At 34.7% G+C, this 13,107-nt stretch overlaps 2 protein-coding genes across 2 annotated transcripts in view; both read right to left on the bottom strand.

Moving 5' to 3' along the window:
- The window catches only part of LOC112055051 (myosin heavy chain 95F), a 58,605-nt gene extending 49,436 nt beyond the window's left edge, over positions 1–9,169 (bottom strand). Inside the window, exon 1 of the mRNA XM_052884777.1 lies at positions 8,924–9,169. The gene's annotated coding sequence lies outside the window, so the exon portion shown is untranslated. The remainder of the gene's footprint in view (positions 1–8,923) is intronic.
- Positions 4,946–6,802, bottom strand: LOC112055052 (myophilin-like). Its single transcript, XM_024095039.2, has one exon. The coding sequence runs from the start codon at positions 5,580–5,582 to the stop codon at positions 5,019–5,021; it is 564 nt and encodes a 187-aa protein (XP_023950807.1). The 5' UTR covers positions 5,583–6,802; the 3' UTR covers positions 4,946–5,018.
- Positions 9,170–13,107: the final 3,938 nt, after the last annotated feature.

The following is a 13,107-nucleotide window of genomic DNA, read 5'->3' as shown; positions in this document are numbered from 1 at the left end:
ATCGGTATGGATACCTTTTTTTGAAATCGGATTGAAGTCGGATTTTAAAATCTTTAATTATTAATTTGATTTTTATGTAATGTACTGATTCAGCTACATTACAGTTTTGCAATTGCATAAATGTATGTACATTGTAGATGTGAAATCTTATACGAGCATGATTGGCGGAAATCAGCAGTTAGTACCTGCTTTCTAAAGCATTTACGATATTTGAGAGCAAAGGTGCCGAATCATTTTCTTCAACGCAGGCTTAACTGTTTAAGCGGGCTTAAAAACTTTCACAATTCTACTGGTACGTGCTGTTTAGGGAAACCTTTAGTGGTAGGAGTGTTAAAACATGATCTTCTATGTTAGCCTTTATTACTAGCTACACCACTATTGTGAATACTTATACAAATTCAGAAGTGGGATATGAATTGTCTCGAATACCCATAGGAAACTCAAGAGTTAGATATAACTAATCTCGAATAATGGTTGGAAAATTCAGAACTAGGGTATGATTATTCTCAAATACTAATAATAGATTCAGAAGTGGGATATGTATAAATAATCAAACGCCATACTGCATTTTTAAAATATAAATAAAAGGCTATAAAGATAGTCCATTTGTTTTAATCAGAAATGATAATACCTATTTATTCATGTCAACTTCCCTTTTCGTTTTAAGTAATGTGTTAGAAAGAGAGGTAAAGCTTATAAAAATAGCAATTCAAAATGTGCTACTCATGACTAGGGGTCGGACATCCGTGGTTCCGCCGATTGCTGGCGCGTGACCACACCTTCCGGCTTTAGGGTGTCTGTACCGACTCTGAATACACACATTACACATACAAATATAGAGGAACCGCGCTTCATGGGAAGGTGCTATACACATCGCTCATAGATCGAGCCAAAGTGCCGGACCAGTTGGGCAAAAAATATTTTCGTCTTAATCGTTGAATATCTTGAGTAGGTATCTAATATAATAATTTCAATGAGATTTTGAAGACGTATACGTGGGATACTATGTAGGTACATTTACGGTATTTAATATCACGTTTCGAAGATATGGATAACAATAATATGAAAATAAAAATGTCTTAACCCAAAACGACGCCGTGCGATTAATTACGTTACCTTTGGTAATTGATGTACAAGTATTTTTTTTTTCTTAACTTTTGCTTTTTATCTCTCGGCCGTGTAACTCAACTTTGTTTTAGTTTCTAAATATATGCTAACGTTATTGTTTGTACACGTATGTAGTCGGTGCATAATACTCGATTAATTATAAATTAGATAATATATCTACTCTATTGACATCGAACAGAGAAAAACTATGCTAATAGGGAAAAGAAGCCTCTAAAGTGTCTTATCCTTAGTTATTAGAGACGAGAATACATAGGAAGTTATTATAGCGTAATCCATCGATGATATCATTTCAGTTACGTCACTTCGCGAATTAAGTACACCCTTAATGTGTTTATTATAGGCTAGCAGACGCCCCGCGGTTTCACCCGGTTAGTTCCCGTTCCAGGAGGAATACGGGTATAAAATATCTTAAATGTACCAGTGTACCTATCTATAAGAATTTTTAAAATCTGTCAAGTACAGACAAATAAACAAACGAACATATCCAATTGATACTATCTCTTTATAATATTAGTTTAGTCATTCTACTTTTGGAAGTTGGTTTATTTATTAGTGAAGACGCGTTTGTGTATGAAACTGGAAGTATATGTTTAAAATATTTGTCAGTTAGAACAACTATGAGCAGCAACTGTGAGCTGGGCTGCGATTCCGTTATTTTACTGTCGTTTATTTATTTTTATTTATTTATTTATTTTATTTGTAACGCCAACAATGACAGCAGAAAACATTATATATAAGTGAGTTACAAAATTCTTGAACTACTGCAGCCATCTTTTACAGGCATTCACAACACTGCAGAGTCCGGTTAAAAACTTAAAGTAAAAGATTAACTTACAATCTAAAATAATTTACCAAAAATTTACAATAATAAAAAAAATAATTAAAATGTCAAAATCAAATCAAATGTCAAAGTCGTCGACGAACTATACGCCTACAACACGTCTTGTTCGAATTTGAACTATAAGTTTATAGGATGCCAAAATATCAATAACGACAGTGTCACTAACAACGAAGTTGCCATGGAAACGAGCGAAGTCACAGCGCTGTAACTTTACAGAATGCAGGGGTTGAACTAAAGCCCAATTATAACACCTTTTCAGACGTATCTACTACCAATAATGTAGACAGAAACATCTAGTCAGGTGTAAGTACTACACTTTCTTTTGCCCAAATCTACAGTGATGTTGAGCTCACTTTATGGAGCCACTTTATCTATATAGTGATAAAATTGACACAAACTTGCGATTTCATAATAGATACTATAAATAGGTTTGATACTAATAGATTTACATTTATCAAAATGATTGCGATTCCAATTATCACTATGATATTAGTGCTGATATTCGTATGTCGCTAGTTTTACTTTATAGGCTTTTCTTTTTTTTGTTAGTTTGAAGCGAATACTAGAACTATTAACTATAAAACAACACTTCCACAGTTAAAACAGTTTCTTATCTTTTATTCTCCTATCCTTGTCTTTCTCCCAGCTCAGTCGGCTTAGAAAAATGGTCTGCCATCTTCTATCTACCTCAAAGTCATGAGATTATCATCTACATCTCTTCTTTTATACACTCCAACCATCTCTTTTCTGATCTTTCGCTCCTATACCCTACTGTTATACGTATTGATTAAATCTTAATTACATACCACGATAGAAATTCATAAACAGTCTTCCTCTTCTATCAACCTTTGTCCTACTTTCTCCATTTACTCACTCTAACCATCTCTTCTTTGATCTTTTTCTCGAGTACTCTACTGTTATAATGTTCTATATTATACTGTTATGTATTTCTTCTATGTTATACTGTTATGTGTTTCTAAGTTACCTAGACGGTGCAAAATTTATAAACAGATATTATAGATATTATATCTGTCGGCTAAAGGAAAAAGAGAACATTTTAGTCACCCAGGTAACGGATTCGCGGCAAGGTTAGATCAATATGCGGCACGGTGACGTAATACCACCATTACTGTAGGATTTTATCACGCCATTCTTTCTAAATGCTATGGGGGAATGTGCAAAAACACTTTTTTGTCACATGATAATACCAAAGGTCAATTAACTTGCGGGCGAAATAAATTAGTTTATTTCAGGTAGACTTTTTATGAACAAGCGGTCCCGGTCAAGCTTCGCTTTGACTTATGGTCGCCTCTTCCCTACCCCTGCCATATCCCTACTCCTACCCTACCTTAAAGAAAGAATTAACAAAATCCGCATAGACGGTGGGAAGACGAGCTGAAGCTGGCCCATTCTGGAGAAGAGTAGCTCTGGACAGGAAACACTGGCGGGAGCTGGAGGAGGCCTTTGCCATGAGGCACAATGAGATTAGGGACATAATTTAAATGTACAAAATCTTAATTAATAAAGGCTATTTTATTTATTTATTTATTTAAATCGGTTCAGCCGTTCTCGGAATTTAGCAAAACATTTCATACATTCATTTCTAAACTACTTATATATAAATGTTTGGAAATAAATAAATCCTAATACAGGATACTAAAACGATACCTTTGCAACTGCTTCGTTTTTTCAACAATAAGCTTTTACAATCATACTACATTGTTGATAACATGCGACGAAAGTTAAGATAAATAGACAAAATATCGTCCAATGACGACGGAGTTATCCCAGTCTCTTCTCTTTCATCCTAAAGCAATAAAAGAGATAGCGTAGCGGTATTTTCGTTTTCACCGCCATTGGTCCTTTGTCTATTTGTTTTCACGAGATTATCTCGCTGGACGCATGTTAGCGCCACTGGACACTAAAAGAGGTATCTTTTAGTTTTGCAACTACTTCTTACTTCATTCAAATCTGATAGTGATAATCAGTCGAACGTTATCCATTAACTACATATCACTCGGCTCGCCAACTCATATTGGAGTGGTGAGTCTAAGCTCCAAGGCCTGACCATCTAGTGGGTCATTAAAATGATTAATGATGATATCATTATCATTATCAGCTATATTTATATTTACTTATAACATTTATAACCTACTCCCTGCTAGTAGGTAGTTATATTTTTTTTTATTCTTTACAAGTTAGTCCTTGACTACAATCTCACCTGATGGTACGTGATGGTGTAATCTAAGATGAAATCTGTCTAGCTTGTTAGGACGAGGATGAAATCCACACCCCTTTTTCTACACGACATTGTACCGGAACGCTAAATCAATTGGCGGTACATCTTTGCCGGTAAGGTGGTAACTAGCCACGGCCGAAGCCTCCCACCAGCCAGACCTGGACAGATTAAAAAAATCTTAATCAGCCCAGCCGGGGATCGAACCCAGAACCTCCGTCTTCTAAATCCACACAAATGATACTAATTTTTAGCATATACCGAGAAAAGAACTCGATCGAAACTAGCCAAAAGATAAAAAATTAATATTTATTGTATGTACTAAGTACTAACAGTGTGATATCTCTCGTCTGTTTTATTTTAACATGCAATATGAAATAGATTTATGTTATCCAATTCTTTTCAGCTACACTATAATGTTTATGGAAAGGGGCCTCTAAAAGTGAAATATCACTGAATAACTGTCAGAACCATCAATCACTAATATCATAAACTACGAAATTGAAAGATAGGTTTCCTCTATTTATAGGTATAGTAGATGTTGTAGGTATAGTAGATAGGAAGATGGAGACGATCTACAACAAACGAGAAGTGGGTAGGAAAGTGATAGTTATAGATAACAAAGGAAGTAAGTAAGTAAGTAATGGGAATATAGTAAGTAAACGCGTACAAAGTCGTGGGAAACCACTATATATACTCGTATTTAAAAGATAAGTTTTGAATGAAAAAAACTAACATTTACCAAATTACAAAAAACATTTATTATTTTTAATACAAAAAGAATAAATTACATATTATAATACTGTACAGGGTTCACATTTGGCGTCTGTTGCCGAAGGATATGCCAGTCTGTTGGCCCTTGTTTGATCCGTATTGCAGGGATATCACGTTCTGGCCGGCCTTCAGTTGCTCCTCGGAGAACTCTCTGACGTTCTTGTCAGATTCCTTAGGCCCTATAGACGGAAGGCCGAAGTTTCCGGCTTTCCTGCCTAACGACTGAAGACATACAACGACAGAATAAAGGTTTTGTTTCTCCCAAAGATCGATAGTTTGGAACGTCTCCTGCGGTGGTACACCCAGCTTCTTCACTGCTTCTAGAAACGCGTTTATATTCTCCATGCATTTGAATGCCATCGTCGATTGGTTGATCTTCTTCACTGAGCCCTCTTGAAACTTGTTGACCAAGTTGCAGAGGAGTGTGCCGTCCTTGAGGACTTCGTAGAGGTTGTCGACGTCACCGGACGTGTTTTCCGGTGAGCCGGTGATCTTCTGTATCCATTCTAGAGTTTCTTGGGCGATGTCGTTGTTGTATTTGCTGTTGATCCTCGCTTGAGCCTCGGCGTTGATGCCGGCTTTACCTGCGCGATATTCAGCCATGTTTCGACAGTGTTAACAGTGTTGCAGACACGTAGTCACTGAGCGCCTTCCGATAACGAGCCTCTCAATATCAGTACATGACACATCGATGCGATTGATAGCTACTATCAACATGAATGTGACCGCTTAAACGTTTATCGCGTTCATTATCGAAAAATTGATTATTTTTTTTATTATATTGATTGTTATGCGACAGGTTACAAAGGAATTCGATGAGGAAGCGAAAATTTGGTGATATTTTTTTACCTTCATTTTGATGCAAAACTCTCGAGAGCATTTAAAGCTACCTGGGATGCTGTAAAAATATGAGAAACGAAAAGCATTCCTCATTCAGTCGCAAGAAATCCATAATTGTCATAAGCAGCATATTGTGATTGGGAATTTCAATAAGACATCAGGCAGTGAATATTTAGTTTAACACACCAAATACACATTAAATTTGCACCTTGAGTACCTTTATCAGTGAATTGGCATCTTGAAAAACACGCATCAGCCTAGTTCTTGCACCCGATTAAGTAAATTAATCAAGATTCTTAAGGTTACAAAAGAGACAAATATCTTAGCATTCCATGGATTCACTCTGCCGGTGTGGGGTCCATCGCGTGGCAGAGAGAAAATCTCCAAGCAGAGTCCTGGACTTTATAGGGTTAAGGAATTCCTTGACAATCAATAAACACTGCTCTCCTCCACTCGTGTTGTTCTCCCTAGCCAAATCTGGTAAGATACTATTAGAGCAGCTTTGGAGACCCGTTCTAATATAGAACTTACTACAGTTCAGTGAGGCCAAGGTCTATAAGTAAGTTATAGAGATTTAATTATATTGAACTGATAATATCGCAAAGTAACTAATACAATGTTATCAAGTAAAATGCAGTCAAGTTACAAAAATGTAACAAAGTGGTATAAATAAATAAAGAGATATCACTAAAAGATAATCGAATCTTGCAATCAATTACAATAATAAGGAGCAATTATAATTTATTACTAGTGGAGATTATATTGTTTCAAGTGCTCCCATCAATAGCAACATAGAATGTTCTAGAACACTTATGGCTGGCCAATCTTATCATAAAGTCTTATTAGATTAACTCCGTAATAGCAATTATTGAGAGCCGTGATAGCCCAGTGGATATGACATCTGCCTCTGATTCCATAGGGTGTAGGTACGAATCTAGTCCAGGGCATGCACCTCCAAAATTTTCAGTTATGTGCATTTTAGTAAATTAAACATCATTTGTCTTTCATCATTTGTCTCTTGTCTTGTCTTGAGAGGAGCTCAAGACAAGACAAGAGAATTGGCAATCTTCTAGGAAAACACTTTCCATCTTGGGCCACATCTACACTTACCATTAGGTGAGAGGACCAAGCAGAAGCTCATTTCATATTAAAAAGTCAAGATGAAATTTAAAGTTTTAAAACACTAGCTGCTAAAAATTTGTTTACTTTTTAATTAATGTTATTTTCTTTTAACATGAAAATAATGTTTCATGTTAAAAGTCAAATAAAGAAGAAAATAAGGCTTAATATTTGAAGATGAATAATTTTATGAAAAATAGGTTAATTCTGTGAAACAACTGAGATTGCCTAATTTAACCTTGCCAAGTGGCAGTGTTGCGATATTTTATTGTGTTTTATCACCAAACGAAACAATGGAAGAGTGAAGGATTGTTTTAAACAAAGCATTGCTATTAACCCTAACTGATAAAATTGGCACAGATACAATCTTGACTATAAAACAAGTATTTTTTACTTTTGAATGTATAGTTTCATGCCAATGCTGATGATGACCTAACATTGGGGACATTGGGGTCCCTAGGTGCTGGAACCCTGCACCAGAAAGTTTAGTTGGCAGACCACCCAATAGGTGGACCGAAGACATCAAGCAGTTTTGCAGGGAGTTGCTAGATACTGGCAACTCAAGAGCATATACACCAATCCATTTATGAGTTACACACCATATAATTAAACATCACAAATTAATAATTGATTGAACTTCAAGTTTGATATTAAGGAACATTTATTAATAAGGTCCTTAGTGTACTGGAGGTCCTTAGTGTAGGGGAGGCCTATGCTGTAAAGCACGACAATCTCAACACGCCGGTGTCAATCAAATAAATTTGTAAATAATTTTAAGATATTTGTGATTGTTTAATAAAGGCTATTATTATTATTATTATTAGTGTACTGGAGGGTTATTCTGTAATAATGTTTTGTACAACTCGCAAGGGTGAGTTTTGATTTCACCTCTATATATTTCTGTCTAATACAATACTATAGAATGAGAAAGATGGAGAAATTTGAAATTTGCACTTGCTGGTTATACAAAAAGTTGTTACAGAATAGCCTGCCGTTCCAAATGACTTATCAGATGCAGTAGTATTCAATGGACAAATCTTGGGTTCCATTCTTGCAAATATTTTTTTTTATTTAAAATATTATCTTTGGTATCCATGGCTGATTTCTTTGTAAATTTTGTATTTCAAAAAGACTTTTGAAACTAAATTCTTTAAATTGAGGCTAATAGCTCAAGGCCAAATACTAATCTAAAAGGTTTAAGGTTCAATCCCTACCTGTGGACTCCTATACAATAAGCTTTTCACTTAGTTGCAGTGAGGGGAAAACTGTTCATTATGTTGAAAAATATATATACTATTAGTTATAGGTTTTGGGTTTTATGTTATTAATAGTGGCACATGTATTAACATCAAATAAGTGTTTTAAAACAGTAATTTAACCTGATGACAGCTTTCAAATCAGTATAACCCCTGAGTATGGGAGTCAATCTTCAGCACCTAAATTGTTTTATCAACAGATGATTAGCTTGTGCTATAATGTTTTAAAAAAGAGTAGAAATAACACAAAGAGGTGCTGCCTAAACCAACAATACCAGAGCCAAGGCAGTATATTATTTCAATAAATATTATAACATCCCATATATTCGCGAAACCATGAACGTAGTTTCATAAAGTTTTTACTTGTTTTAGTAAAGTCGGGTGAAGCCTAACCAATGAGAAGTCCTAATAAAAAAAATAACCTTCTTTCTCCACTTACACAATGCTAACTTCTGTTCGTATATGACGAAATGATAATGTTACAAAAACTTCTAACATCACAAAACCTTTTCCTTCCCGTCATTTGTTACGTTTATAGAACTCATTTCAACACACATTATTCGGATATTTCACAGAAAATAAGCTAATTAATGTCTTTCCATAAAAGGCTAATTAGATTTCGGCAGACAATAGATAAAATGATAAGCAATGATATAGTATCGAAGTAATAACTATTTAGTTACCAAACCAGTGGTAAAGTTTTTAAAACTTGTAGCAAATTGAACTCACCTCGAACTATTTCTGCGAGATATAATCACTTTATACAAACAAAGGCGCACTAATAATAAATATCCATTTTATTATTTCACAACACCTCACTTTCACGAGTTTAAAGTTTACCTACGTTGCCGACGTAGTGTAAATTCAATTCAACACCGAACGGCAAAATGTTGACAGACAATCGAATTACGAATTGCAGTTGTTCCATCAAACGTTCAGAAACCTCCCACGCGCCACTCACATTCATAATGCCGGACCTTCCTCTTCCCCTCCGTGTACACCATGTGACATTTCCAACCGCTCTCTGATTGGCTATTAATAATGCTAGTGATTACCAGTCAAAATATTAATCTTTTTATCGATATTAGTCAATCAATAAACTACAAAATTTGATAAATGATTTACCGTGATTTAGACTTTTTAAAATTAAAAAACTGTATGTGAAAATGTTTAAGCATACTTATTTTTTTTATTAAATATGTTTTTCAGCCATCACTATTGACAGAACAACAACTACTTTCTCATACCTCCCAATAATTACTTTATTTTTATATTAAGATAATTTAATTAAATTTTGGAGTTGGAGAAACCATTAAACCAGTTTTCTACAAAAAAAAAAGTATCCATTCTGTCGATTTATTTAGAAATTACGATAACATGGACAGAAGCACAGTAAAATTATAATTTGCTCTAGGCACTAGGTATTACAATTATTATCATTTTTTAAATCTATATTAAGTACATAATTTAGCTGGACATCCTAATTTAAGATAATAACATCCAATGTAAAAGAAATTCTAGGTTCTCCTACAAAAAAATTTTTATTGATTTTGGTTACTTTATTTCTTACTTTTATAGCTAAGATAAATACTAGAATTTTCATAGGCATATAAATTTTGATTCTGAAGAAAAATACATATAGTCATTAAATAATATTATTAATTTATCGATACAATTATAGCTCATGAATAATAAATAGACTCAACACTACAGTTTAGTTTGACGTTGACAGAATGACACGTGACGTTTATGCTGTGCTAGTTTCGTTCGAAAATCATCTTTTAGAATTTAATTTCCAAAGGAGGGTTATTGAAATTATTGTTATCAATATTGATCATAATGATTTCATTTTCAATAAAGTAATGATGTTTGCTCTTTGTATACATAAAGTACCGAATTATTAAGTTGTGTAACTGCAAAAGTCAAGAGCAAAATCTTGCAGCACAGGGAAACTGATTGCTCATAATTTTATTACAGGCGCCACTGGAAGTTGAAACCAAAATTATTGCTCAACCATTTGTGAATCTGAAGTGGCAATTGGCGGGGTAAATAGTTCGAAGAGTCCATGGCTGTTGGGTCAAAGATTTTATAATATTATTTATTATGTTAGGTGCCTACAAAACCATCGCAAAAAGTGAACCGAATTTATTTACTCCACACACACATGCACAATTTTGTATTTACCATGGACCTATTGGCAACCTCGCCCCGGAAAGGACAATGCTGGTCGACCCCTCACAAGGTGAACCGATAAGGTCAAGCGAGAGTCACTGGATTAGTTGCAGGAAGCTCGAGATCGTGGTGTTTTGAAGTCCTTAGATGAGGCCTATGGCTACCAATGGTCGTCCATTTCCTGTAAAGAAATTTCAAGTTCAATTACAGTATAAATGGAAATATATTGGAAGATGATTATTTAATACAATGATCAGAAGTAGACTTGAATACTGTTCAGTAGCATGGAATCCGTATTATCAAATACATAAGGATAGAATTGAAAGAGTACAAAAAAAAAATTTACGACATTTAGCATTTAAAGATAATATAAAAGAAAATATTGAAGGAAAGAACCAAGTATAATGATCTTTTAAAATTTTATAAAACGGCTTCACTTTTAACCGTAACTAACCGTGGGTAACCGTAGAGATTTGATAGACCTTTGTTTTTTGCACAAAATTGTTAATTTTAAAATAGACAACTCAGAGTTGCTGAATAGGGTAAAACTTGCTGTACCGAACAAAAATGCTAGATTTCACATTAAAAATAAACTAACTTTTAGGCCAAGAATCACAAAAACTAATCTGGGGAGATATGCTGCTATTGAAAGAATAGTGAGATCGTATAATAATATTTTTAAAATGGCAAATCTGGATATTTTTAATAGCGGTACTAATTCTTTCAAAAGTAAAGTTAAAAAACATATATCGATGAATAATGTACTTTAAATGCATTCTGCTTTTGTTTTAAATGTAATTTCTTATTGTTAATTCCCATTATTATTGTTGTAATTACATTTTCTTTTTTCATTATATTAGTTATTATTTTTGTTTTAGTGGTAGGTAGATTTAGTTTTTATTTCATTTTTTTTAATGGTAAATTAAGAATTGTATTAAAATAAACGCATGTTGAGTTAGCATGTAAGTGGGGTGCATATTACTTTTTATTGCATGTTATATTTAATTAGTCATAAGTTTTTTGTATACAACGTTGGCTTCCGAATAAATAAAATAAAAAAAAATTAAAAAAATAAAGAATACTTATTTGGATAAGGTAAGTAACTACTTTTAATACCTAGGTATTACTTATATGTACCTAGTGTGTTTAAAAATAACTATTTTTAACCGACTTCCTAAAAGGAGACAGAACCTCCTCTCCTCAGAAAAAAAACATACGAACGGCTGTAGGAAGGTATGTTTTTGATATAATCTGTGATCCAAGAGCGCAAAAAAAAAGAAGCTCTGGTAAAGCGCGTTGTCTGATTTTGGTGTCTAGTTGAGGCGACACCAATTCGGTCAAGTATACAACTATATGTATATGACATGCTTATAGTAGGGGAGCCGAAGAGGTGATTTTTGCAGTTACTCGAGCGCGGCAGATAAACTTAAGGGACTATACCTTGCACGTTTTTGAGTACCTCCAGCAAGTATGAGCCGTTAATATTTGTGGGTACGTTTAGGGCAACCAAAAAAAAAACTAACTTCAGAAATACTCAATCAGCACGTCAGTTTAAGATAAGATAGGTGAGTTGATAGCTAAAAACTGCATATTTCGAAAATCTGACGATTTGAGCGTAACGTAATGGAATGGGAGGGTTTCAAAGTTACAAAATAAAACCCTTATATTTTAGTTGTCGAGTTACGAGCGCGATTATTTTTTTACTTATTTTGAAGGAAATAACCTCCTAATTAATGGCTAAAACTTTCTGACAATTTCAGCAAGCCAAAGTAATATAAATTGCCTTTAAAGTATTTATTTTCCCACTGCTAAAAGCGAAAAAGTAAATAACCATTTATTCTTCCTATAATTTAATCTACCAAATGCAATCGGTCCGCATGACGCTCGAGTAACTGCAAATTTAGCATCCCGGGCTCTCCTACTATTATATGTTGATTGCAATATTACCTCTACAAGTCCTGTCACTGCCTTTCGAAGTAGGTATGTACCTATATTATCCTTTCTTACCTGTAACCATATTGAGTGATTAGGTAGTTACTTCTATCTCATCTTACCTCAATTTTGGGAAATGCGTAGAAAATACTGCCTCGTTGGTCCAGTGGTTAGCCTATATGGCTTCGGATCACGATGTCCCGGGTTCGAGCCCAGTAAGCCCAAAGTTGGTGGTATTACACCCCCGTGCCTCGGAGAGCTCATTAAGCCGTCGCTATGACGATAGTAATCGCACTCTAAGTCCGCAAACCCGAATTTGAGCAGCGTGGTTGGTCTGACTCCATAACCTCTCTTCCATGAAGAAGGCGGCCTGACCCTCCTATACGAGTACTTAAAGAAAATGTAAATTTTCCAGTAGGTAAGTAGGTATACACTTAATGGGTTACGTGTCGACCCCCAATCGTCAGTGGATATCGTAAGTATCAGTAGGTATAGCCAATCGAGAAGTCGTTAAATGCAGGCGGTCCAGAATCGTGCTGTTTAGAAGTCTCTACTAAATGCATGTGTCTTAAAGTGGACGTCCATCGGCATAACGTGTTGATCACGAGGCAGAGGCAGATTATCCGTAAGGCAAACTAGGCACGTGCCTAAGGGCGTATAGTTAAAAGGAGCGCGCGAGCTCAGAACTTTTAAATCAATAAAGAAAATAACATATCGACGATTAAGAACTAAATGCTGATCTATGATCTAAATCTCTAGTGATATATTCATAACACATCATCACCTGTAAATTAGCATAAAGGCCCATT

The sequence above is a fragment of the Bicyclus anynana genome, chromosome 12, assembly GCF_947172395.1.
Source record: "Bicyclus anynana chromosome 12, ilBicAnyn1.1, whole genome shotgun sequence".
Classification (NCBI taxonomy): Eukaryota; Metazoa; Arthropoda; class Insecta; order Lepidoptera; family Nymphalidae; genus Bicyclus; species Bicyclus anynana.
The sequence above is the reverse complement of the archived record's forward strand: the minus strand, read 5'-3'. Positions and strand labels throughout refer to the sequence as shown.